General features: G+C 32.1%; 1 protein-coding gene across 2 annotated transcripts in view; it reads left to right on the forward strand.

Moving 5' to 3' along the window:
- The window catches only part of LOC133196458 (neuronal calcium sensor 1-like), a 34,484-nt gene that overhangs the window by 15,626 nt on the left and 5,124 nt on the right, over positions 1–13,734 (forward strand). For both annotated transcript variants that reach the window (XM_061332350.1, XM_061332349.1), the window contains exons 3-4: positions 347–371; positions 1,370–1,418. In XM_061332350.1, the coding sequence (XP_061188334.1) occupies positions 347–371; positions 1,370–1,418 (74 nt within the window). The remainder of the gene's footprint in view (positions 1–346; positions 372–1,369; positions 1,419–13,734) is intronic.

Here is a 13,734-nt window from a genome sequence, read left to right on the forward strand (position 1 = left end):
AAAAAACATAAGGAAAAGTGGTTGGACTGCCAATTCACTTCAACATATCCCTGGTATTTGAGATATTGGTGTTCAAGATAACAAAGTTCTTCTGTATGTGAAGTTAAGGAAAGCAGCTTGCCTTGCCTCCCCCCCCCCCCCCCCCACTCCCACCTTTTGGTGTTCTTTATAATTTTTTTTTTTTTTAGGTTTTGCTTTTCAAAAAATTTTTGGGTCATATTTTTTGTTGAGTAGGATGGACCCCCCTTGGAAAAAATATCCAAATTTGAGATAACGAGGTTCAAGTTTGTTATTTGATGAGATTTTACAGTAAATAATGTTATTAATAATCTTTTCTTTCTTGCAGTCGATAGGAAAGAATTGCTGAATTGGTAAGTTTGTTTTAACTTGAAATACTTAAACCTTGTTGTAAGAAAGCAAGCAAATGAAGTCAGACTGATTTATTTTTCTACTTTGTTAGCTGAAAGGTCAAGTGAGATTTTTTGAGCACATCTTGTCCAGCTTCCATCCACCCATCTGTCTATCTTTCTGTCCATCTGTAAACTTTTCACTTTCAAATTCTTCTCAAGAACCACTTGGTCAATTTCAACCAAACTTGCCATAAAGTACTTTTCATTTGATAAGGGGAGATAATTAAGGATTAGTGAAAATTTAATGGCATCATTTAAAAATCTTCTTCTCAAGAACTATCGGTACTAAGCCAAAAAAGATGAAACTTATCTGTAAGCTTCCTGACATAGTGTAGATTCAGTTTGTTCAAATCATGACCCTGGGGGTGGGGTGGACCACAATAGGAGATAAAAGTTTTACATAGGAATACATAGGAAAAAATCTTTTTAAAAAATTCTCAAAAACAGCTAAGCTCTGATTAGTCATATGACTATGGAAGCATCCTCAGGTAGTGTAGATTCAATTTTGTTCAAAATCATGACACTCGGGAGTAGGTTTGGGTCTCTTTATATATATATATATATATATATATATATATATATATATATATATATATATATATATATATATATATATATATATATATATATACATATATATATATATATTTATTAAGTGGCCCTTATATGTCTTTAAATGATTTTTTCAACTAGGCACTAATTTCTCTTATTTCTCTCTAGGGTGTAAATTTGTTAAGAGAAACTTGAGAATTTTAAATTTTATTAGCCTAAAAGGAAATATGTCTGAAGAAAAAGTTTCTGAGTGATATACTCAACTATGCAGTCAGGTGACTTTCACAGCCCATGGGCCTGTAAATAATTTTCAGTAATTATTTGAGGTTTATCTTATTATGGAGAGAGTATCTATAATTCTACACTTTATTTTTATGTCTATTTTAATTTTATCTTTCTTTTGATAGGTATCGAGATTTCATGAGGGACTGCCCTAGTGGTGTTTTACAAAGAGAGGTAAGCCCTACTGTTTACTGATCAATCTCAGTTGAATTATAAAGTATTGATCTGTACACTGGATGATATAAAAGGTCAACTATGATTTTGAATTATTTCAGAGACTTGTTTGAAATGTATTCTGATCAAAAAGCACTAAATACATTTCATCAGATTATTTTCAAAAAAAAAAATATGAATACACATGTTCTTGTCATTTACTTAGTATAAAAGAAAACACAATGAATATACTAAGTAAATGAAATAATTGGAATAATCATGTGAAAGAATGAAAACTTGTCAAATAATTTTATACATGTATCATTTAATGCTAGTTTTTTTTTAAATTTACTTCTGGCTTACAATCTCATGATTCTATTTGAATGTATGATCTAAATGTGCAATATATTAATCCCCCAAGAGTTGGTTTTGTTGAGATATAAATGCATTTGTTTTATATTATTCACTTGTCATGGTGGCTTAATTCTAATATATCACTGATGTAGGCAACATCAATAGCATACCATTAATACCGTATCATGAACTCTTTTAAATGTATTTTGAAAGAGATTTCAACAAGAGTTTGCATGGAATTCTAGGGAAAAACACAATTTCCAATAGCATGACATTTCCTAATTCCCATATTTGCTGTTGATGAGGATTTGGCAATGCCATTATACAAAATTAATGTGTCCATTTTTTGACTCAGAGGACACAATGTAAGATACAAAAGGCCTGGGTATGAACATTTGTTTTTCTCTTTATTATTTATATGTGTCTAGGGTGATTTTGACAACTGCCAGTGTTTTTTGAAGTCAGAGTTACGCCCCTTTCAACAAACTTGATAATCTCATTAGAGTAGTCCAGAAATACCTTTCAATCATTAACAGATTAACACAATAGGATAATATCACTGCTTAATTTGGTACAACTTACATAGCATTGATACCTGTATTATTGATCTATTAGAATGATTAATGTTTTTACTTATTAAGACTATTTCAGAAATCTAAATGTGTTATTCCAGGTCAAAACTTAAAAATGACATTAAGTCTCAAGAGTAGATTAACACACCACTTTAAAATTGCTTATAATGCCCACTAAAAAGTTCAAATACATTAAATTGTACAGAAAGTAGTTAATAAACTGATATCTTGAAAAAGATTAAAATTTATAGAGATTTTTCATCCTTGTTAGATTATATATTATCAATGCATATAGAAGTTTATAATCTTTAGTTTACACTGCATACATGAGACGATATATTTCAAGTAAATATTATGCCACATGCAAATAACTTTATGCAATTTTTTTTTCTGCATATTCAATACAATATTATTCTAATATTATGGAAATAACCTTTCTGCATGTGGTTTCTACTTTGGCTCGGATTTGATTTTGTTTTTCAATTGCAAAAACACACAGATATCCACAATTATATAGTCAGGCATTGCCAAATGCTAAATTTTCTCTCAATTTAGCTCAGTTATTTAATTTTTAGGTAAAATTTGGAGGTGAACAATGCCATTAAAAGTAAGAAGATTGACCATTTTGTAATTTTAAGTTGAATGTTTTTGCAGCGGTGTTATGCCATGACAGGCAAAAAAGAAATTATTATTAGAGAAAGTTTGACAATAGAGAGTTGCTGGGTTCATTAATTGCAATTAACATCTGCTTTCTGGGGACATGAATGTAACATAAATAAAAGAAAAATTAAATTTTCTCTAGTTTTGATTCCGAACAATGTCCGAGAGGTTTGAGAGGGATTAGATAAGGATTAGCCCCCTCAGTTTGTTTTTGCATTGGATGAAGTTATAATGAGTTATTATTAAATAGGATTTTCTCTCTCCATAGTTCACAAGCTTTTTTGTTAAGGGAATCTGTAATCAAATCTGCGAGAAAATCTATTATAATATTGGAATTTATTGATTTTTGCAAGATTAATTTACAGATATTATTCAGTGATTGTAAAACTGTTTTCTCAATTTCTCACCCTGAAACTTGTCATTTATCAATGATGTTTTGCTTTGATGGTATGAAATATTGATTTGTATGCAACTGAACAGGAAATTATGATTTAGGTTTCTGCCTCAGTTGAAATGAATTTCCGAGTTTCCGATATCCAACCTGACTACTGTCTGTATAAGTATAATACACTTGTATGTATGGATTTTAGACAGACTTAAATAGGGCAACAAATCACAAATACTCTAAGTATTTCTAAATAATTTGCAAAAAAAACCTGGGGGTTTCAAACTGCTTACAACTTTGATTTTGTAATTTTTCACAATTTCCAAATGAAATCATTTTTTTCACTCAATTTTTGAATGTTTTTGATTTGAATGTCCTTTTTACTCCCTATTTAATTTCTTTTTCTTCCCTATATCTGAATAGGATCCCACTTGAAAAATGTGGGATGTTGTACTGAGTATCCCCCATGTTTGTCTGTTCAGATTTTTTTCTATAAATTGTCTTCCAACCTTTAGACTTATTTACTACATAGGGTAGGATAGTTAGAGGAATAATACCTTAGTAGTTTTTAGGGTCACTTGGTCAAAAGTCAAGATAGTTGCTTTGACTATATGCAATATCTCAAATGTATTCACTGTATGTAGGAAATTTTCTGCCTGTATTTTATTTTTGCTCCTTTTGCCCAGAATATATAAAAAAAAAAAAAACGGGGTAAAGTTGTTTGCTCGTATGAAAGGGTGAAAATAACATGGGGCATAAAAACCCTGTGTGCAGTACCTTAAATATATAACCTCTAATGATGATTTCTTAGGTGTGAATTATATTTAATATATAACATCAAGTGCCTATGTAAAATCTTTATGAATAACATGGGTAGAAAATGGTAAGATTTGCTTGGCCTTATACAATTTCAGCAATTTTGTTTAGTATTTTCATGCTGACAATAAGTGAAATGTTATAAATTTGGAGTAATAGAGACAAATGGGTAGCTATATGTACTGCCCTCTTTATTCAGGCAATTTTTTGAGCTAACCTGAGCCAAAGGCTCAAGTGAGCTTTTCTGATCAAAATTTGTCCATTGTCTGTCATTGTCATAAACCTTTCACAATTTCATCTTCTCCAGAACCACTGGGTCAATTTTAACCAATCTTGCCACAAAGCATTCTTGGGTAAATGGGGATTCAAGTTTGTTCAAATGAATGCCCATGCCCTATTTCAAGAGGTCCCGGGAGATAATTAGGAAACAGTGCATATTTGGTGGGTCATCCAAAAATCTTTTTGAGAATTACTGGGCCAGAAAATTAATGTATTATGAAAATTATGTGGAAGCTTCCTGACACAGTGTAGATTCAGATTTGTTCAAATCATGGCCCCCAGGGGTTAGGTAGGGCAACAATCTGTGGATCAAAGTTTTTCATGGAAATATAAAGGAAAAATGTTTTAATATCTTCTCAAGAACAGGTCAGTGCCAGCATCTCTAGGTAGTGCAGATTCAAGTTTATACAAACTTGAGATGAAAAAAGGAGGGTCAATGTATCTCAGGTGAGTGTTGTGGCTAATGGGCCTCTTGTTAAGCTGATACAATGAATACAGTATAAGCCCTTTGAAGTGAGTTTTCTTTATCATACATTCAGCAAGTCCACAGTTAATGAATGGGTAACACCAAGAAGGCAAATACATGGGCAGTTTAAGTTAAACACATTAAAGCCTTTTTTGTGAAATCTCTGTGGAGTGGTCAGATAAAAACAACAATTCTTTTCACATTAGACTGCTAATATGGTAATGGGTTTCTCTAGTTAAGTTTCTATTTCAAATATACAAAACAAGATATGTTTGTTCATAAAAGAAACACTATTGAAATCAGTGCAAAGATCTACAGTCTGAATAGAGAGGTTTAATTTGTCTTAATTTTCAGTGTACACAGATTTGATGAATGTCTGAAAGAGTAAAGAATTTAAATTTGTTGTTACCTAAACACCTCATGGAGACAAATTTTTTTATCTTAATAAATGTTCAGTGTCAATTTTTGGACACCTGTGATATTGTATGTTTAAGACTCACAGTTCCTTGGGTACAGTTCTAAACTATATAGTGTGACTGTGTCGATCACTCCCCGATCGAAATAATCATTTAGATTTTCTGTACTTGAAAACCTGAATGTCTGCTCTGTTGAAGATTGTAGCCATGATCTGATTTGTAATGAAACACCCTCCTAATTACAGAGTTGCCTCGTTATATGCCAGTATATGTCTTTTTTGTGCCCTTTCTGTGTGATGTATCAGGTAGCCTTATAGGAATTACAAGATCTTCATTGGTTGGGAAATATATTTGTCCATAATTTATTCTGACTTAGTTTGTACAAAGTAATAAAGTAGTACTTAACCCAAGACCGACAAAGTTGAAACCCATAAATTTGAAATAAAGAAATCTTTTCTAAAAGTGCCAATTAATAAATTTTTAATTTTGTCTACCATGCAGATTTCTGTGCAATCTGTGCCCTACAGAAGTTCTTAATCATGCATTCACATGTAACGTAATGATGATATAGCAATTACTACCCTGAACCTAAATCTTATGGAACATTAAAAGTACATTCTTCTTAGGTTTTATGAAAATTAACATAACAGTCTCTTAATATATAAAGACTCTTGCAGGTTTTAAAGGAATTACCTATTAATGAGAATGTCTGTACAAAATTAACCTTAAGAAATTCTTTGCAATGGTTTTAAATAGACAAGCTGATTATGTGCTTTCTGACTTACAGTACCATATCTGTAGCATAAATCGGTGATCCTTAGTTGATCTATCATGTTACTAATCTAAGTCACAATAAAAGTTTTCATGTAAATGGAGTTTTAAATTTTTCCATTATTCCTCATTTGGTCATCTGTTTGCTTCCCTGCAATCACCTTTCGTAAAGCTGATATTTATTACTGTTACCAGAGTCGAGTGCAACTATGAAGAGCATGTTTTGTCCAAATTTGGCAAGTTATTGAAATCGTTTTTGACTGATTAGAATGCCATAAAGCACCTGCAAGGGTAAATATTTGAAGAAGACTTAAAGAAGATTTTCAAGTCAGTGTTTGATTCTTGGAGAATTCTTTTTATGGATAAAACTTTCACTTGACTGATCAGAAAATGAAATGACTCTTATTGAATGCAAGGATTATGTGTATCATTAAATTTCCCATTTAATATTATTTATGAATTAGTGGATAATTGGAGGGAAATTTATATGATCATAACACAGTGAAATTTGTGTTTGTGTATAATTAAATGGAGTCCTAAGTAAATGTTCTTTGATATTCTTGATTCATATTCTTCTGTGGCAGAATAATTAATGTTCTTTAAAAAGACTGAGGAGATATTTCTTCAATTTTGTTTGAAATTCCAATTGTGAGGTGCACAGGCTGTCCCTGGTACGTTTTCTACGATTATAATGAAATGAAAGTTGTTTGATTGTGATGAAACACCACGTAACTTTGAATTGTTCTGAAAAACCTGTTGTACATAACTTTAAAGTTACTAGTAATCAGAAGAGGTGCCCCTGCTGGGAAAAAGAATAGGGGCCACAGTTTTCACCAAGTATTGTCAGACTGGACCTACCACACCGAAGACAAAGTTATTATTAATCATCTCGATAGAAAAGAAAAAAATTATTAATTTTTACCTGGAATACATATATGCTATTTGCTATAAAAAGCAGTTGACATTTCTTTCAACTCATTGTGAATGAAGGGATTTTCTGCCAAAAAGGTGGGATTTGTTAAACTTAGTTTGGTCAATTTGCTCTTTAGAAACTGTTGGAAAACATCTTGATTTGTGGTTTTTGGATAGAGCTTCTTTAATCTCAGCTCTGACTTACTACGTGCTGTACACAGGAATTTAATAGGAGGGATTAGCAGAAGTTCTGAGGCCATTCATTACACTATTCATTTGGAACAGTCCATCAAATGGCAGGATATTTAAAACGCGTGTGCCCACAGTTTGATTTAGATCTAATCTATCATGCAACATGCGATTAACTAATTAGATATTTAATCTGCATCTTAAGAAAATATTTTGAAGAATTGTGAAGGATTGTTTTAATACACATAGTGTTTGTTCCTAAGGCACAGTTCTTTTGTTTGGAGATATATATTCTTTACAAGGAGAAAAATTTCAAAAAAATTAAATAAAATTCTGGAGATTGTTCTAGAAACTGAAAGGCATGTTGTTCAGGTGAAATTACTTTCATTTAAAAAAAGGAAACTTTATGGAACTTTCTATTCCCATTTGAAGGGAGTATTCTCCTTTAACACCTGTTTTTTTTCTCACGGCATTCAACAATGAGGCAAACTATAGATCCAAACAACGGAGGTTTACCATCCGTAGGTGTCCCATTGTCAGAACACCAATACCACGAAGCACAGAAGCTGTATATCCTGGGAGCTAAGCTTGATAATTTTCGCACTATTGGACCCTGGCATTCAGTGGAGCCAGAGTATCTGGATCATCTATGTTACCGACTTGCCTCACCCGTACCACGTCCCTGCAGTAGAAAACACGACGAGGGAGCTTGGGCGGCAGAAGATAAAGCCTTCATGGATTATCCCCGGCCTGTCTCCAGCATTAAAAGTGCCCCTCCAGGAAGTGGAAGACACAGAGCATCACCCTCAGCAAAAAGTAAATATTCTGGGCACTCCCTACCCATTGTGAGGGAAGGGAATAGGCAGAAAAATGAGGGAAAGAGGAATAATTCCAAAATTTCCAGTGAGGACATTGACCGCATTGTGAGTAGAGTGACAAGGCCCACTGTTGCCAGCAGAGGGGGTGTGGATATTGCTGAGAAATATGAAAACAAAGATTATGTGTATGGATCTAGAACTGTATCTGAGGCTGATCTAGATTTTATTGTTCATAGGGTCACAAGGCCAACCGTAGCCAGCACAGGAGGGGCTGGCAAACAGAGGAAATACACAGATTTTGTGTATGGTGATAAAAAAGTTAATGGAGATGAATTTGATAGCATCATTAATAGGCTTACCAAACCTACTGTAGCCAGCCGGGGAGGGGTGGACATAGCCGACAAGGTGCCTGTAGAATATAAACCTCCTCCAGTCACCAAGACGAACCCAGTGGTCCCAGGGCTAAGGGCCAAACAAGCTGCCCTTCTGAAGAGGAGAGTAAATGCTCAGGAGCTGGATCAGATTGTAAACCGACTGAATGTTCTCACTCCTGCCTACAAAGCTAAGTATAGTCCAAGTCCCCATGTCTGGATAGATGATGCCAAAGTTGGACCAGCATTCCAGCATCAGGTGATGGTTGCATAAGCATGCAGTTGTAGTTTAAAAATGTGTATTATGACTTGTGGTATATTTAAGAGTTGTATTTATTAGTGCAGCAAATGATAAACTCCTTCATTGAAAAAAGGCCTCTGTTATGACTTAATTGGTAACATTTGATGTACTAATACATGTATGAGACTGTTTTTGTAGATAAAATATTATCCATTCTGTTTGATAAATTGCAAATACTTCTTAGTTTAATTAAATAATTTTAATCAAGTGAATATCAGATGAGAATAATGATAAATAAAATACTTCTTAGTTTAATCAAATAATTTTAATCAAGTGAATATGATGAGAATAATAATGAATATACAATAATTTTAATTATAAAATAGAGTATAAATATTTGTCATTAATTTTTACAGTAGATTGAATGTAACCACTTTCATAATAAGTATTCAATATTTGTATGTGTGGAGATTCATTCAATTATTAAGTTTTTGTGGAAGAAGAATTGATAATAATTCCCTTTCTTTGTATATGACTTAGTGAATGAATGTTTATTTATTTTTCAAGAATGTTGGTTTGTCTGCCTGTATTTGCCAACAAATTGAGGAATTGATTTCTGTTTGTTCAAGACAGGAACATTGTTTGCTTTGTGTATGTACAGGAATTTCTATGATCAATACATGACACTTATGTGAACTATGGCTGACAATAGTCAGGTTTTTGACTTCAGACATATACATGTACAAATGTAACTACTGATACAACGTTCCTGCTTGTCAATGTGAAATTTTGAAATGCTCAGTTCTTTCGCGATTTTTTTTTTCTTTCGTGACAAGTGGAATCTTCCTGTATGATTCCAAGAATGGCGATTGATTGAGGGACATAAATTGCTTCATTTTAGAAAAGAGGTCCTTACTTTTATGAAGTGATTTAAATTCAAAGCAATCTGTCCATACTAAATGCACAAGAGCTTTGTATTGCTTTGTATAGCTAAAAGTATATGGGTGTTCTATAGTTGTTTTGTATTAGACATGAAATTAAGTTGTAAATCTTTTCAGGGAGACATTTAAAATATACATACACCAAATCGGGCTTAAATTAGATAAAAATATAAGTATTTCTTGATTTAAAATAGAACAAAATTTTAAAATTTACTGATTTCAATCTTGATTATGAACATATATTTTCAATTTTTTTGTGTCAATCTGTATTCGAATTCCCAGTTATATTGTGTATTTGGTTCTGACAGTATATTTGCCCTTGTTTATGGACATGACTCTATTATTTGCTCAGGTCTTGAAGCTTTTTTTTTTCCTCTGAACTTTATATTTTTACAGAGGAATCACTAATGAACAAGGATGACATTTAATGTGCATGAATTGGGAGTTTATTGGTTGTGTAGTAAATCTTGTACATTAATTAATTTATAATGAATTGTACATGAAATGAAGACATCTTTTGAACAGTATTTTTATGCTTTATTCATGTTCTACAAATATCCTATCACTCTATAATTATGTAGAATTAATAGCCTAAGTCATATATAACTTAATACCAAAGTTCAAAGATCATACAGACCAGAATATGCATTTTATTTGTTTATTTAATTTTTTCTTTCGAATTTTGAAATAAACAAATAGGTGAATTTGATGTATGAAAGAACTAAGCGACTTATGACAGTGAGGGAGTATGTACTGTAGATTCCTTATTTTTCATGAGTACTTAATATCCCGAAAAGACTCACTGACGTCAAATTGAACTTGAATTCATGAGTGGACTGTCGAACTTGAGTTTAAATGTGTATTTCATCTATAAAAAAATAAAAGTATTTTATTTCGCCAACACAGCTTCTCATGAAATTACGCGATAATCAATTCCTTGTGTATAATTGGGTATATCTACAGTACTTGATTTAACTTTAAAAAAAAAAAACTATTTGAGGATTATTTGTCATTATATCTATTTGTCATTATCTTTAAAATGATCTAACAGAATTTCATTCTTAAATGTATGTATTTCAAAGATATGCAGATAAAATCCAGCATTTCTTACATTATATTGCTTCATACAATGATCAATCTTTTTATTGTACAGAAAATCTGAACAACATTTAATTTTGCAAAAAAATGATCTGATTTGGTTAAAAATGTATCGCTTTATTATAAGTGCTTTGCATCTAATTTGAATAATTTATATCACTCCATACAATATATCAAATTGATAAATCAACAATTTTTTTATGCACATTATATAAATATGACAGTCAATTATTCAGTGAATTTACATGAAGACATATTGCGTGTGCCACCCAGGGTCTCATTATATCAAGGAAATATCTGCAATGAATTCTTTTCTTACATTTCTATTTTAACCATATATTTTCTCTCCTGTACCACAATCTGTGTAAATTAATTATAGCCACATTATCTATAAATGTGGGGTTTTTAATCTCTTTGTTATCATATATGTATTCTATATAATAGGCTATATTTATTTGTATTCTTTAAAGAAATAAACATTACCCGTAGATGGTGTTTACTGTTTTTGTTTAACAAGATATGCACGTATCTTGGGAGTGCCTACTATATCTATTAAATTAATCTGCTAATTGGTTATTTTTGCAGTTGCTTTAATAAAATGTCATATTCCTTAAGCAGATGGAGTGACTCCTTTTGACAGTTAAAATTATGTTTGTAACTATACATTCTTGAGATGCCCTGTTATTTTGACATCCTTTTAGTGCAGATGTTAAAAGCCTATTGTGGGCTTGGGTCATCGATATTAACAGATTAGGTTTTTATCATTAGATGATTTATAAAGGTACTATTGTGTGGAAGTCTGGGTCTGCCTGATCTGTCCCCACTTTGTGGCACAAATCCAAAATCTACCAAAAAATCACAGACATATATGGCAGATAAGCATTAAGGACAATACATTGATCATCTTCATTCGTTGCAAAGATGAAACATTAATTATTGAAAGGGACATTAGTATAGATTCTTGGTGAAATATGAAGCTTTATGCTATATTCTGCTTAACTTGATTGCCAATCATTGCACCACACAGCAAATGTTTAAGTATGGACATGGATTGCTCTATCTGATTTAATGTATTGGTGCTGAATTCATTTATTGCTGAAAATGTTGGGGACATGCACTTAATGGATCAGTAGTGCACTTTTTCCCCTTTGCTGCAAACGTGTATCAGATATTTGTTTTCATTGCAAAAGAATCATTTCCAGACCCTTTCATTAAACTTGATTGCATATATATTTTGATGAGTGTCTGTGTGATACTTAAGAAGTAGTACTACATGGCTTGTAGGGAAATGAATGGCCATCTAGATAAGTGGAATGCACTGCTTGGGGAACCTGCATTGACCCATGCTACAAGTACTATAGGTGTTTAATGTATAAGTATACATAGATTTGATGACCACCTTGACCTTCCATATAACCCTGACCTCACATTTTTCTCAGTTTCTTTGATTACCTTGAAGGTTGCTTACATGTAAAGAGGTATCTTGGAACAAAGTCTTTCACCCAAGAGAAGATGTTAATATGATACTGACATATATTTCTAGTTTCGGTAATCTGTTTGTATTTGTCTCAAGAAAAATATTCTTGAATGTTTTTATTCACAATATTATGGTGTGAATTCTCTTTGCTTTGAAAAATATTCACAGATCATTAAACAAAGTGGGTTGATGAAATGAGACAGGCAAAGGAAGTATTCAGTTAAGAGTTTCTTTTGCTTACAAAGTTTGAATGATCTGTTGATGGAAGTGGTTGACAGACTTGGCATTTGGTAATACCCTGGATCCCAGGTTCGTCACACGCCATATTGATTTTGTTTGATGGTTCTGTAAATCAGAAGGAAGGGGGTAATAAGGTGTGAAAATGAGTTTTCAAGAACAAGGCATAATGGTGTTTTAATTTCTTTTGAATTTACATGTAAATGAGGTATTGAGGATCTACTCTTCTACTGCCTTCTGGAATACCTATAAATACAGATGTAATAGAATTTTTTATTAAAATTTTTTATGCTGTGCCATGAATGTGGCTGGAATTAACAGATACATGTGTTTGTCATGTCCATCTTCTGTCCTTCTGTCTGTCCTTCCATCACACTTTGCATTTAGTTTAATTTTGAAGAACCTATTCATGATATTTTTATCAAACTTCATATGCTGATACATATTGGTGAAAGCCATTCAACTGCATCAACATTTTTTGACCTGGACATTTCCTTTGATCTTGATCTCACTTTTCTTAAATTTGTGCTTAGCTCAGTTTCAAAGAAACTATTCAGGATATTTTTCAAACTTCATATGCTGATACATATTGGTGACAGCTATTCAACTGCATTTGAATTTTTTGACCTTGACATTTCCCCTGCTACTAGATATTTAGCAAGCATACTAAGTGCATGGTTATGATGAGCAAGGGTGCCTCTTTTTGACCCTTGATCTTTTCTTTGACCCTAATAACCTCACTTTTTTAAAATTTGTGTTTTAAGTTCAGTTTCAAAGAAACTATTCAAGATATATTTATCAAACTTCACATGCTGATACATAATGGTTGATACATAGTGGTGAGAGCTATTGAACATTTTTTGACCTTGACCTTTGCTTTGACCTTGACTTATCTTAAATATGTGTTTAGCTCAGTTTCAAAGAGACAATTCAAGAGAGTTTTATGTAAGCCTATGCAGTGGCAGCACTGATATATAATTGGTAAGAATTTAACTGTGTGTCCAATTTTTTTTTATCTTGACCTTCCCAGTGACCTCTGACTTTACTTTTTATTGTGTAGAAAACTCAGTTTTAAAGAAATTATTCAAAATATATTAATCAAACTTCATACACTAATACAAATTTCCTTGGATTACTAATGAACCCTGGGTGGGTCATTTATGTCCTATGGACATATTTCTAATTTTTTTTTATTTATAAGCGAGACATTTTTTGAACAAATTTCTGTCATTGCTCCACATAATCTTTAATAATACTAAGTCTTATATGTTGAAGAATGGAATTTTTGTGAGAGACAATTTTTTGTAATTATAAGAAAATAAAGTTCTCGTGAA

This window comes from Saccostrea echinata, unplaced genomic scaffold (assembly GCF_033153115.1).
Source record: "Saccostrea echinata isolate AGI-Se365-2 ecotype Australia unplaced genomic scaffold, CSIRO_AGI_Sech_v1 ptg000030l, whole genome shotgun sequence".
Lineage (NCBI taxonomy): Eukaryota > Metazoa > Mollusca > Bivalvia > Ostreida > Ostreidae > Saccostrea > Saccostrea echinata.